The sequence below is a fragment of the Rhinolophus ferrumequinum genome, chromosome 17, assembly GCF_004115265.2.
Source record: "Rhinolophus ferrumequinum isolate MPI-CBG mRhiFer1 chromosome 17, mRhiFer1_v1.p, whole genome shotgun sequence".
In the NCBI taxonomy this organism is placed as follows: Eukaryota; Metazoa; Chordata; class Mammalia; order Chiroptera; family Rhinolophidae; genus Rhinolophus; species Rhinolophus ferrumequinum.
The window spans coordinates 34,143,561-34,158,112 of NC_046300.1; the positions used below are offsets into that span (position 1 = coordinate 34,143,561).

At 51.1% G+C, this 14,552-nt stretch overlaps 1 protein-coding gene across 1 annotated transcript in view; it reads right to left on the reverse strand.

Moving 5' to 3' along the window:
* Positions 1–6,715: 6,715 nt before the first annotated feature.
* Positions 6,716–14,552, reverse strand: part of SLCO2A1 (solute carrier organic anion transporter family member 2A1) — an 83,118-nt gene continuing 75,281 nt past the window's right edge. The window contains exons 12-14 of the mRNA XM_033132072.1: positions 12,290–12,354; positions 9,606–9,729; positions 6,716–8,722 (exon numbers count right to left, since the gene is read on the reverse strand). Of these exons, the coding sequence (XP_032987963.1) occupies positions 8,602–8,722; positions 9,606–9,729; positions 12,290–12,354 (310 nt within the window). The 3' untranslated portion in view covers positions 6,716–8,601. The remainder of the gene's footprint in view (positions 8,723–9,605; positions 9,730–12,289; positions 12,355–14,552) is intronic.

Sequence of the window (14,552 nt, forward strand, 5' to 3'; positions counted from 1 at the left end):
ATTCCGTAATGTTTTAGTTTTTCAGTCAATGAAATGTTTGCCGGATTCACCCATGATGCCGTGGTTCCTGTAGTCCATTTATACTCCTTGTTGTCTGTATTGCATATACATGAGTGTGCTCCTCCTATATGTGTGTGGTGTTGTTTCCAGATTGGGGCTCTAACAAACAACATTGTTATGAAACATCTTGTACACAGCTCTCGGTGTACATGTGCAATGTATTTATGCCTAGGAGTGGCACTTCTGGGTCAGATGGTTATATATGTGTTTATTTTTAGCATAGAAAATGCCAATGTTTTCAAAAACGATGAAACGATCGCACCAGTTTATACTCCCACCAGCAATGTATGAGAGTTCCTATTGCTCCATACTCTTGCCAATACTATTATCAGTCTTTTTCACGTTAGCCATTCTGGTGGAAACGTAGTGGAATCATGTTATAGTTTTAAGTTTCATTTCCTTGATGACTAATGATATTAAGTACATTTTAATGTATTTGTTGACCATCTGGATATACCCTCTTTTGTGAAGTATCTTTTCAAGCCTTTTGCCCATTTCTCTATTGGGTGTATCTTTTTCTTGTTTACGTGTATAAGAGTTTTATGTACAGATTCTGGATACAAGTCTTTAGTCTGTTGTATAAGTTGGAAATCTTTTTCTTTTCTGTGCCTTGCTGTTTCATTCTTTTAATGGTGTTATTGATGAAAAGAAGTATTTAATTTTAATGTAGTCAGATTTATCGATTTTTTTTAATGCTTAGTGTTACTTGTACTCTAGTTTAGAGATCCTTACTAGGGTTTTCCAATTTTGACTTTGGAAACAGTTTCTTATAAAGCTAAACATACACATACCCTATTAGCAATTTTTACTCCTAGGTATTTTCCCAAGAGAAAGGAAAACATGGATCCACAAAAAGACTTGTGCACAAATGTTCATAGCAGTTTTATTCATGATAGAAAAAGAAAATGTAAACAACCTAAATGCCCAGGTGAATGCATAAACAAATTATGTTATATTCATCCGATACTACTCAGAAATAAAAAAGGAATCAACTACTTATACATACAACCACACGAATGAATCTCAGAAACATTGTGCTAAACAAAAGGAGCTTGACACAAGAGTATGTATTGTATGATCCCATTTATATGAAGTTCTAGAACAAGTAAAGTTAATCCATAGTGAAATAAAGCATAGCAGTGAAATAAAGCATTGTGTTGTTGCTTGCACAAAGAGGGAGGATGAGATGGGGGCGCGTAATATTAACTGCAAAGGGGCATCAACAAATCTTCTGGGGGGTCATGGAAATGCTCTATATCTGGATTAAAATGGTGGTTGCATGGTTTGTATACATTTGTCAAAACTGATCAAACAGTAAGTAGGCTTAAAATTAGCGCTTTTTATTATACGTAAATTATATGTCAACAAGTTGATTTTTTTAAAAGCTTATTTTCTATTATTGTCTTCAAGTTTTTGGTCTAATCAACTAGAAGGCTGGAGTGCCATTACATGAAATGGGAAAGTCAGTGAAAGGAGGTTTAGGGAGAAAGATAGGGAGCTCAGTTTGGACTTCATTGCTCAGGCCCAAATCAGTCACCTGGCAGTTACCACTGATTCCTCACTTCTACGGGCAATCAGTTATCTCAGCCAATCCCTGGTTGCTATTTCTCAAACACAGCCCTTTCCTCCTTCTCCAGAGTCCTCGTCCTGGACGAGTCCTTTTCAATATTCACATGGATTTCTGGTGACTTAGCCTGACTCTTTAAGGGTGTGTGTATGAACATTCAAATATCTACATAGGCCAAGCAGGTGACCTGGGGACAGTAGTAGCAACCCTAAGAGTACAGGGACCATCTGTGGGGGTGGCCTCTACCAGCTCCAATCCCTTGTCATCAGGATAGAGTGCTGGCCTAGCGTTTTTCAAGAGAAAACCTGAGATTCAAACTCTCACAGTGTTTGTAGCTTGTTTAGAAACATAAATGTCATGTGGGCCAATTAGAACCCATGTGCTGGGCTCAGGGACACAGTTTGCTTTATAGCAAGGCACCTTCTGGTGCAGGGTCCAGCTCTAGCACAGCCTCGCACTAACCCCCCGGCACTCTGGGCAGCACTCAGCCTGGCTGCCAGGAGCCTCTGTGTATCTGGGACGCTCCTGCTGCTCGCTGGTCCTGCCCTTGGCTCTGGACTAGCTGGAGCATCCAAGCTCTGATTTCTAGTACCAGTGCACCCCTCACAGTGGCCATAATAACAACAAGGAGGCCTTCCTCCCAAGAGCTTACCTTTGCCAGCCAAGCTTCCTTTCTCAAGTACACGTGCAGCTCCAGTATCCTTTTAAATCTCGAAATCTGGTTGCATCTTGCCTCTGTTAAAAGCCTCTCAGCGGCTCCACATTACCCACAGGCAGTGCCCCAGTGACTAAAGTAGGTGTGCCTGGTACACCCTCCCTGTAGAGCCTATATCCCACTACACTCTGCCTTCGTCAACTAATAACGGTGTCCACTGCCTGTCTCCCGTCCTCCAGGCAAACATACATCAAGCTTTTCACCTGAGTCTTCACTCACCTGAGTGCCCTCTGCCCAGACCGCCTTCATTCTAAGGCTCCTGACTGATTAACAAACTTGCCCCTTCCTTCAAGATTCAGCTGGAGTTCACTTCTGATCCCCAATTTCCTAAGGAACTGGCCTTTATCACCCTGGTGACACCACCACGTGCCGTCATTTCCCCCTGCGCTGCCATGCACTCATCCATCTGTCTGCAGTTCTCCTTACGGCCACTGTCACCCTGTAATTGGTAAGCCAATGGCAACCACACAATTGCTGTGCTTCCTTGGTTATGTCTGTCTTCCTTCCCAAGGGGGAAGGGATTCCAAGGGGATCGTAAATTCCAAGGGGGAAGGGATTCGGTTTGACTTGTTTGCCTGCACAGGCCTAGTGCCCAGCACTTGCCCAGTGCCCAAGTCTGCGACAGGATGGCACTTGGACACGATAGACAGTGTCCAGGATACAGATACACGGTTATCTCTGATGACCACTCCTAACTCAAGGCCAGGCCCCAGGAGGTGCTCTGGGAACTGGAGAAAGGAGACTCCCTGAGCCCCCTGCAGCAAAGGAGTGGTGGCTGCCAGATGGTGACACTGTGGGGAAAGCTGTGACCGCATCTGAGTGGGAATGACCACACATGATGGGTCAGAGGGCGTAGGGGGAAGCCTTGGGTGCCCATGGGCACTAGCGGTGCTTCCTGGCATCTTTTTCTCTACTTTCCTTGTTCTTTAATGTGTTTATTACATTTTCGTACTGTAACTAGAGATAAATAGACTAAATGGTGCTTTGTCATGGGCGAGGGAAAGAAGATCTTCTCAAGGCCATGTCCAGTGAGCAGGCACCGGTGGGCTCAATCTGGTGGCCAGAGCAGGGGGATGCGGGAGGGCGGTTGGCCTGGCGGGGGGGGGCGGGAAGGAGCCCGCAGGACCGAGGGCGCCAGGCGGGAAAGCTGCGTTGTCGGAGGCGTGGGGCCAGGTGACAGGGAGCCCCAGAACAGCGTGTGATCGGACGCAGAGCGGGTCTCCCTCGGTCGGTTTGGCCTGCGGCCATGGTGCCTCCTGAGTCTCATGGCAGGATCCCTGCCGTGCGGGCGGCGCCCTCTGGTGGCCGACTGCCACTCCGCCTGGCTCCCGCGGCCCCGCGAAGCATAGCTCTGCAGAACTCAGCACAGGCGTTCCTCCACCTTCTAGGTGGAGATGAGAGAAAAGGAGCCAAGACCACGATCTGCCTCAGGTTCCTGGTCGGTGAAATAGCACGATAATTGCATCTGACAGAGCTGTGGTGACGATTAAAGGCGCAAACTTATGGAAAGCACTCAGGACAGTGTCTCAGCGCGCAACACACCTGAGCTACTGAAGGGCTGTAGGAGCCCTTCTGGAATCTCGGTGTGTCTGGAGAGGCTGCTCCGGTCAAGGAGCCAGACAGGCACAGTGTGAAACCTATCTCTGGCCTTTCGCAGTGTGGACCCAAAGGAGAGCGGCTGCCTCATCCATACGTCCTGGGTCGTGAGGTATATAGAAGACCAAGGTTTAAACAAACGTTCGTCCCTACCTGGGACTTCCGAGGTCCCTTTTATGGATTTGGCATCCATCAAAGGGGATGCCTGGTATGGTACATGGATGGACCACAGAGCCAATAGAAGGGGGTTAACAATACATTGGGGACCTGAATAGATGCCCCTTTAAATAAGCTGCCCCACTGTGCCCTGAGACTGAGCCTTCTGACTCCCAGCTCCAAGCGTGGGCTTCCAGTGCCCCAATGGGGGAAGAGAGGAGGTGGGATGAAAAGGAAGGGATAGAGAAGCTTCCACCCCACCTCGGGCTGGGTCGGCCTTGGAGCACTGGCCAAGAGGGAGGCTGCAAATGGTTGGTTCCCAATTATGTGAGGTGGCGGCTCTTGTGAGAGTGTAGGGAGGAGAGCAAGGACTGCTCCCCGAGGGTATGGCATGGCTCACTTAGGGGTCCCTCCCAGTGTAGACTCCAGGAGAGGTCCCTGAGCTGGGAATACCTTCCTGGGATTGGTTGGCTAGGCGCTGAGGCCCTTCTCCTAGGCCCTGAATGGGAAAAGGTAAAGATAGATCTTTCTCCCAGGTATTTAGTTCCTGTGGTTGTAAAAGATAAAATTTCTCTCCTGGATTCGCAAGGTTTCTCTCTCTCTCTCTCTCTCTCTCTCTCTCAACACAAACACACAGTCCCTGCCAATCTCTGGGAATTTGTAATATAATATTTTAATCTTAACTGATACTGACTGGTTTCAGCTCCCAGCTTAACAGTATCTCTCCATCTTTGAGAGTGGTTGGGGGGAAAAACTCACAATATGGCTTTGTTTCCTAAGCAAGAATCTGAGAACCCGTCAGCAGCTGGGGGTATTCCCTTGAAGGTCTGTCTGTGTACAGATCTCTCGGCGCCTTTTGTCCTAACAGCCTTTTCCTCTTTGTCCCTTTTCTCTGCAACTCTCCTTTACCTCACAGAGCTATAGGGCGAAAGTAGCCCTGGTTAATGAACAGTTGTAATGACCTGGCTACTTGAAGAAGTAAGAAGGTGGGTAAATGAAGTATTACCTGGTTCTTTCCCACCTCACATGGCCCTCAGTAGAATCCCGACCCCCCTCCCACGGGCCACTGAACTTTAGTGGGAACAGAAGGGCCTCCCCCAATTTCAGAATGACTCAATAGGGGAGACAGAGTTGGTTCTGGAGCTGGAACAGACAGAGAGGGCTGGGCAGCTTCGTTTGAGTCCAGGCCCGGCCAATTATTATTTGCATGAAGTTGACCACAGTGGTTACTTCTTGATTTCAGATTCTTCATCTTCAAACGGGACCTTAGGATCAGTCTGGCCTCCATCATGGTGCTACGGTGAGGACCACCCTAGAGGGCTTTGGGCCAAAGGCATAATTTATGGAGCTATGGCGTTCAATTCTCACTGCATTTTCCCTCTCTTATGAATGTTCAAGGAAGGATGGGATTAAAAAGGTTCCTGCAGACCCTTCCTTTCCTGGCTTTGTTGTTCAGCCCCGAGGGACTGGGAGAATGAGTGGGGTCGAGGGATGGACTTCCTAGGACTGGCCAGGGAGGATGGCATAGATGGCGTGTGCACAGGGAGTGGTTCTAGCCCTGGGATCTGGCCTCTGCAGGGTGTCCAGGCTCAGGGGAGCAGCAGGGGTGGGGGCCCTGGACTGAGAAGGACCAAAGACAGTAGGACCCAAGGACCCACAGGTGGCTCTGGGAGCCAGACCCAAGAAGTGTTGATGTTGACTTTCCAGCCAGTCAGCAGGGTGAGAGCTTGAAGTCAGACATAACTTATTTAAAGAAATAACTGTGACACATTTTGTACTCTCAAGCTTGTAGATAGAGAGCTTCACTGTCAGTACTGGTAAGAACCTGCTATAAACGTGAGCTCTTGGACTGTTTTACGTGCCCACTAGCTCCTGATTATAGCCACTCAGGAAATCAGATTTGTAGGCTCCCCTTCACCTTGTCATCCTTCATTTGCATTTGAGCTTGCCAAAGTCTTATCGAGTCTATAAATTTCTCAGTGGCCTAAGCACATGTGGCTGTCCCTGAAGCTGTGCGACACTGATGACCCAGCACAAAGGGTTTGACAACCACCCACATTAGTCTCAGACGAGGTGCCAGTTAAAATTGCCACTCCTGGGTCCCCCTCAGAAATAGACTCTGAGGCTGGGCGGAGGGGTTGGAAACCTGCATTTCAGTAACATCCTTTATGAGAGTGTAACACTCAAGGAATTTTGTTAAGCTTTGCTGTAGAAGTGAAATGAAGGTGACACCATTATACTCCCTGCTGGCAGTTGGGAGGACAGATTTGCTGTGGGAGTGTAGCTGGCTGCAACCAAGTGATCAATGATGATTATGATATGAATTCTGTTTTGTATCATGGACTTGGCTATTTGTGTCAAACCCCACTTCTAGATATAGACTCAAGGGCAGGGATCCGGCCTCCTGAGAGACCAGCACTATGGGCCTTTGACCTGCAGAACTTCACTGAAGAACAAGAAGCGCCTGCCGCCTGCTCTATACCAGGCTGATGGGGAGAGTTACATTATCTCCCATCCCCATGACCATAGGCCCCTGAGGCATGGCGCCTCCTCTGGCCAGAAGGTGCAGGTTCTATCTGCTCTCTGACAGATACACACGACAGTACAAATTCATGACCAACTTACATCAATAGTAAAATTATAATATATTAATAGCAAAATCATAACAGAATAAAGGCTTGGAGGGCAACCAATCTTCCAGAATCTGAAGGCTGGCATTCACTGTTCATGAGCTTAGCTGAAGGCAATGCCTCCAGAATTTGGTTAAATTGCAGCAAGAGAGACCATGGTTAAAAGTTGCAGGGAATCATTTTCCAAGCAGAGCTAAAACTGGCCCCGGAGGTTGCATGGAGCCTCCCTTCCTGAGAGATCTTTGGAAATAAGGCTGGTGGTTTTAGAAATAAGGCTGCTGTGACAGTGGCTTTCACAAAGACTTCATGGCAGTTTGGCGGTTGACATAAAATTTTTGGCTTACCACCGTATGAGGCCTGTCTGGAGGTGGCTTCTGGTATGCTTCTGGAGGGGTCTTCCAAGAGGAGTGGTACTCAGGAGATCCCATGTGGCAATGACCAGTACCCAGCTGCTCCAGAGGACATGGTACAGCCAGGTCTCTGTCTGGCAAAGGGCCAGGTACAAGGTCAGTCTGGTAGGACATGAGGTCAAGATCCTGTTGACAATCTCTGGGTCCTTGCTGTGCCTCCCCTGCTCCCTCCATTGCCCACCGAGCACACTCTGGGAGGAGGTCCTAGTGTAGATGGAAGGTGGGGAGAAGCTCAGTAGAGAACCATGTACTAGCACTGCCTTGCACAAAGTCAGTCTGTAATAAATGTATTTGTAAATGAAAGGCCTCCTTTGCTGGCTTCTAACTCTGAACCTCTACCCACAGCTTCAGTGTCCCTCAATCCAGGCCCACAGAAGGCGCCCACTTCTGGGCGCAGAGAGAAGAGGCTGAGAAAATGTTGATGAATTCAAGCATGTGTGAAACCAGGACAGCCAAACTTCCATTTTGTGGGCTGCACCTCAGCATCCAGCTTGGTGACATTTGACCTTCCCTCGGCTTCCACAATTGCTTTGCTGACATCGGGGTGCCTCTCTTTACCGGGTGGCATACAGGCTGAAGTCCAGACAGGGAACCACATGTGAAGCCATCTCATCTGCCCCCAGGGAAAGTTGGGGAGGGTCTTCCCATCACTCTGAGATGAGGAGTCTTGTTCCCACATTGTGGGGGTGGGAGGTTGGGCATGACGGTCACGTTACAGCCTTAGTCAGGTCTTCACCATGGTGTGGCTTTCTCAGTGTGAAATATACCACCAAAAAGATAGAGATAAACATGCACAGACACAGGTACAGAAGGGTCTAGAGTTAATGTGAACAGCATTGGGATGACCCACCCCTGCTCTGGTGCCTGAGTGTGAGTAACGGACAGGGGACCAGCTGGCCATACTTCCCAACATGGCAGCTTCCAAATTGGCCTCTTGGGGCAGGAAGCCAGGATCTGAGAGGAGGGGAGCCAGCCCCTCTTGGGATTTATGCTGATGCTGAACCCAGATGCAGCAGTGGCTACTACAGCAAGGCTCTCCCACCCCCTATCCTGGTCGTGGCCCTTAATAACACAGCCCATTCCTTTCTTCCTCTGGGCAGATACCCCTTTTCTCTACCCACTTAGGAAACCACCCCCCACAGGGCTGGTAAGGGGCAGGGGCTGCCTCAGGGGGCATCCTTGCTGGAGGACTCAGCACTGAGAAAAGCCGGGACATGTGGGGGCCCCTCCCAAGGGGGCAGGGAAGACCCGGACCTCCAGCTCTGTGTCCATTCAGCCCAGGGGCTCAGCGGCCCTAAGGAATCCTGTGGAGGGGCCTTTGGAAGGAGGAAGGAAAGGCGATTGGTGATTGTGGAGTTTTCTTTCTTATTTGAAAAACAGAAAAGGAAAGGACGCGTTAACATTAGTAAATCGAGGCCGGTGAGGGGGGCAGGCCCACTCTCCAGCGGAGTGGCGCTGGGCCCAGGGTCAGATGAGGCCTGCAGCCTTCTCCTGCACATTGTACTCCTTGTTCTTCTTCACCCGCCAGCTGATGAAGAAGAGCAGCAGGGTGCCCAGAGCCTTGTAGCCCACCTGCAGGCCCAGGTACCTGTGAGGCAGGGGGACACAGGACTGGTGAGGAGGCGCAGTGGCTCGTGTCCTAGGGCCACGGCCACCAGGAAGAGCAGCTTTATTCTCACAGCTGCCCAGGGACTATGTTGTCACCACTCAGGTAAGGACCTGTCACCACCCAGACGGGGAACACTTGCCTCATTCCTTTGACTCATTCACAAGGGCACAAGCCTCCCAGGAAGTAGACCGGGACTAGGCATGGGACTCCTAATCCAGTGGTCCTCGTCCTTGCACTGGCGCCCCCAGTGGCCAAAGGCAACACTGCAGCCAGGCCCGAGGGTCCAGTCCTCACAGGAAGCCAGAAGGAGAGGGGCACCTTCTCACTGCCCTCTTGGTCCAACCCTCTCCTGGCCTTCTGTGCCACTCACACCATTCCCAGCCCCCTTAAGCCTACTTTCTCCGCTGTTTCTTGTCTGTGTGATGAGGGCAACAGGTGAGGTCACTGGAAGGCGTGCAGAAGTCAGTGGCACTCTAGCTAGGCTCAGACCCGCTGAGGCAGGTTGGGCCAGCTTGCCCTTGACCTCTGCCAGGAGCCATGATGGGGCCACCTCTTTCGGAGCCGTGGCATCATCATTCTACAGCCATGGCCTCTCCCTCGGACGTCAGCCAGCCCCTTTCCCTTTGACCCACTTCTTTCTGCTGCTGTCCCTCCAAAGGGCCTGTGGGTACCGCTGACTGGGGGCCATCTCAGGGCATTTCCCGGGTCTTGGTACGTGGACGGCTCTCTGTGAGCCCCGCACCCCTCCAGTCCTCTCCCGTGGAAGCCTGACAGCCCCCACAGCCGCCACCAGAGTAGAGGACTGCCCTTTGCTCAGACGTGGGGCCTGGCGTCCTTGACACACAGCATGCTGGGTCCTCACCTGTTTCGGAGAGCGTCACTGTCATAGTAGGCACAGGCCCCTCGCCTCCCGGAGCACTGATAGTTCCACCGGATGCAGGAAGAGTCGATGGTGAGGCCGTAGAGGGTGGGAGACGGCAGCCACGCTGGCATTAGCGGGAAGAGAGTTCAGAGAGCTCACGTCACGTGGAGATGCAGACAGAGGTGCCTGGCAGGGTGGGGAGCCAGGTCTCCCAGCACCCCTGCAGGTCACGGGTATGAGAACAGCTCTGCCCTGCCCCCGGGCATCACAGTGACTTTGGGAAGCAGAATAGCTTTCTGTGAAGCCTAAGTTCCCCTTTCACTGGAGCTTAGAGGAGAAAACAGACCTGAGCCTTCCCTGCAGGGCAGTGAGTCACAGAGATCACCTTGATGCCAGTACACAGATGACATAGTTCCCGCATTTGGGATTGGACCCAAGTGGAAATATGCTGACCTCCGCTGTGTGGCAGGAGGGTCTTAGGGTGGCTGGATGCCCTCATTTTAATGAGGAGGAAGATGCGTTTGGTGAGCTCAACATCAAGTAGCTAAGAGGGGTCAGGGCTGGACTTTGAACCCTAATTTACCAAGGTTCGAATCCCATGTTCTTTCACTACACCAAGCTGCCCTGCTGCTGCTGGCTCAGACAGCACCCCCAGAAGAACCCCAATACTCTGGCTGCTTAGAGCCTCTGCCCCAGACCCCCTGAGCTTCCTCGAAGCTGAGTGGTGAGACCTGGTCCAGCAGGGGCTATGCCTTAGCCCTGTTCAAGATTCCAATGGCCCTTGGATTGTTAACTAGAGTCCTACACGGTGATTGGACTAAGGAGGGGTCCATCTGATATCTGCACCCAGGCCAGGCCAGGCCATCCCATTCTCAGAATCACTGTGCTGAGAACAGCCTCTCAGACTCTGTTCAGGGCCCTGTCAGAAGCTGCTTCGCCAGGAAAGAAAGAAGCCAGCTTCTGCTTGTGGCTCCACCCATAAGCAGGAACCTTCCAGAACCACCCTCTCTCCTCAGACCCTGCTCATTCCCTCGTCTCCAGGTGAACGGGAGATTGAAACTGACCATAAAGACTGACCTCCAATGATGTTCCCTAAATAGAAATGAAGTCCAGAAAAATTTTTAACCAAGTCCCAGTGGGTAATTCTAAACTTGTTGGGGTTTATAAATATGAAGTCCTTTTTCCTACCCCAGAGTGGAATTGCGTTCTTGGAATAGATAAACGGAATCCCTCCATGCCTCAGTGTTCTAATGTGGCCCCCCATTGAGTTATTGGAGCTCAAAAGAAAAAACAAAGGCAGCTGGTGCTTTGAGCAGTGGGAGGGCAGCCTCTCCAGGTGGCTGGGAGAGGCAGGGCAGGGCTCTTTGAGCCCTTCTCCCTGCTGAGTGGGTTTGGTGGAACTCAGGATTTCCTTCCCAGAGGAGGTTTCAGAGCAAGTCCTATACGAGTTATAAATGAAAACAAGGAGCTGTGATGACGACAGCACCTCTGCCGCCAGGACATGGTGGATCCCACTGCCCTGTGTCATCTGTGCTTGTAATTGAGACCCAGAGGAGCAAGGTCTGCGTGGGCTGTACAGGCGCAAGAGGAGCAAGTGGCCCGAGGCCAAGAAATCCCATTGCAGCTGGTTCATTCTTTATCATCTGAACACCTCACCTGACCTCAGTTGGAGAGGGCCCTGCAAAGGTGCCCGGGAGCTTAGCAGGCCCCGGAGGTCACATCACCAACACACCCCAGAAGGGCAATAGAAGATGCCATAGGGCCAAAACGGACCTGGCTCCTGGATAATAACACACAGTGGGCTCGGTAGGAAGTTCAGCGTCTGAGGTCAGAAAGTACACCTCGATAGTAACTGAAGTCCCTTCACACTGCAATTGTCGTACTCCCCACTGCAGTGCGCACCCACTAGGTCCTTCATAAACATGGCCTCAGTTGAATCCAGTCCCTTTACTTCATTTACCTGTCACTGCAAGGGTTTCCATACTCGTGCCTTGTGTTTATCTAGTACCTAGATGTATCAAGAAGGGAATGTCTGGCACAAGCAGTCTGGGAAAGAGCCTGCAATGTGCCAGCTCGGCCCACTCATGTCCCCACTCCCAATCTATGCACCCAGGGAGGGCTGGCGTGCCCTGCTCTCTGCAGGCAGCTCGCCCTCCCATGGGCACTATTTGATCACATATGCACAGCTCCATTCCTCCGAAGGCTCTGGGCTGCTTGAGGACAGGTAGGGTTTGCTGTCACAGGGCCCTCGCAAGCATGGAAAAACATTTGCTGAATGGTGATAGGAGAAGTGAATTTTGTAAAATGGGAGGGAAACCAGGGATGGGCTAAGCTGCCATTCTGGTTGGGACAGGGACGCATAGTTTTGTTCCTACAGTGAGTTCTTGGAGAGAGATTAAAAATACCTGCCTTCAATTCTCTATTAGGTATTCTCAGCTGTGCCTGCTTTTCATTTTTCTTACATAATTTAATTTGGAATTAACACCACAGGCGGAATCTTTTCTAAGCACAAGTAATGGGGAAATTGCCCATATAGGGTTTTGGCATTTGGGGTTGTGTTGATTGTGCAAAGGTTCTCTTTACAACAGAGATGAGAGAGGGCTTTCCCCATCCCTGCCCTGCATCCCTTCACCCTCGGATGTCCTGGGGCCACTCCTCAGGAAGGGGGTGCCTTTGACACTTACCCAGCAGGCGCATCAGCAAGAACTGTACCCCAATGGCAAATGACTTTTCTTCCTGGTTCACCACGCTGAAAAGGAAAACAGGGACTGAGCAGCAGGACGACTCGGGTTGTGCCTTCCCTCAGTCGGGCAGCCAGCCTCTGTCAGACCGGCCCTCAAGCAGCTTGCTGCCACCTGGACGATTGAATTCAGACCGGCCCTCAAGCAGCTTGGTGCCACCTGGACGATTGAATTCAGACCAGCCCTCAAGCAGCTTGCTGCCACCTGGACGATTGAATTCAGACCGGCCCTCAAGCAGCTTGCTGCCACCTGGACGATTGAATTCAGACCAGCCCTCAAGCAGCTTGCTGCCACCTGGACGATTGAATTCAGACCAGCCCTCAAGCAGCTTGGTGCCACCTGGACGATTGAATTCAGACCGGCCCTCAAGCAGCTTGGTGCCACCTGGACGATTGAATTCAGACCGGCCCTCAAGCAGCTTGCTGCCACCTGGACGATTGAATTCACCTCAGCTGAGTACTTCTGTCATTTATACAAGGTTCCCAAAGCACGATGGCTGAACCAGCGGCATCAGCATCCCCTGGGAACTTACTAGAAATGCAGAAGAAACGCAGGCCCTACCTCAGACCTAAGGACCAGATATGCTGGGGGTGGGGCCCATCTGTGTCGTAAGAAGCCCTCCAGGAGATTCCGGTGTACACTCACGTTTGAGAACCACTGGTCTCTGTGATTTTCAAAGCCCCTTTCAAGAGGCAGCGGGCAGAAGAGGCTGGGCGCGAAGAGAAGGAAGCTCAAGGGTGTGTTTATAGCAGCAGGTCTGAACAACACCCATAGAGTGTTTTATAGTAATAAAAGGCAGCCCTGATGCAAAGTGTAATTAGGGCCCCTGGGCTGGAGGTGTCTGTGTGCAATTAAAAGAATCCACTACCTAGGGCCAGCTTGGTGGGCGTGTGACCTGTGCAGCCTCACAGGGCCCCACTCTCAGAAAGGCCCCGAGTTTCGTTTAATGCTGTCCTGTGGCTGTCTTGAAATTCTTAACAATTTTCGAGCCAGAGCCTCGCATTTTCCTTTTTACACTGGGTCCTGCAAATTATGCAGCCAGTCCTGCCCCTGCCCTTTTTCCTGCAGGAGGGGAGAAGTGTTTGGCTGAGGAAGGAGAGAGAGAGAGAGAGAGAGAGAGAGAGGTCTATCTGCAGGTGGCATTGCCAGGTTCTACCATCCCAGCGGAGCAAAGAGGGAGGACCCCCCCAAACACAAGGTGGGGAGCCAGAAGCTGGCTGGCAGAGGCACCAGCCTTCTCTGCACTCTGAGCACACACACTCTGGGGTGGGTGCTTGTTGGGGAACAGCACTTGGGGCTGAGGAGACAGCAAGGAAGGGAACCGGAAGTCAAGTGGGAAGAGGCCTTCGTCCGGTGTCTCTGAGGGGTGGCCTGGTGAGGGCAATGCTCACTGGGGTGTGACAGGGGAAAGAGGCATGCACTGAGACCCCCCCAATGGAAAGTGCCTCAAATCTCAATCTAATGGCTGCTCCCTTTGTGCCTCCAGGTCCCTCCAATGACCCAATCCATAATAGATGCTCCGGTCTTAGCCTTCTCCCCAGGCAGATTCCCTAGGTTCTCAACCAAATGGTACTTGGGTACCCCAATTTGGCTTCTGATGGAGATCTTCAGCCCTTTCTGATCTCTGCTCCCTTCTGCCTTCAATTAATGCTGGTTTTTGGCCATTCTCCTTCCACCTTTTCAGCAAAACTTCACTCCCAGCCTGTATTCCCTGCCTCGTTGGGGGCCAGGACTGATATAATCATGCCTGGGTTTCCTACAAAGTCATCTTTCAGCCTCACCTCCTTCAGACTAAATAGCATCCATTCTTTCATCTTTCCCAGTGGGATTTAGCTGTAATCCATTTGGGGATCCTGGGGCCTCTTCTCCAGTTTCACTCCAGCCATTGACCAGACTTGGAAGGGAGAGATTTTCTAGAAAACGCCATCCTGTGGTTTAAATTATGCCTTTCCTCCACTATGTCCCCATCTCTGGGGCTTGACAGAAGTCCTCTGGGAGGTGATCTGACAGAGATTGCCCCCCCCCCCGCCCACAATGCTCACATAACCCGCTCCATGAAATTTCTTTATCCTGTTTCCTTTTGCTGTCATGGCCACCCACAGATCTTTCTCAGGGTCAGAGGGTCCAGCACAGTCCATCAGACTTGGGGTGCAAGAAGGGCACCCCACTCAAGGGCCTCAGCATGCACAATATGAGGAGTGGTAAA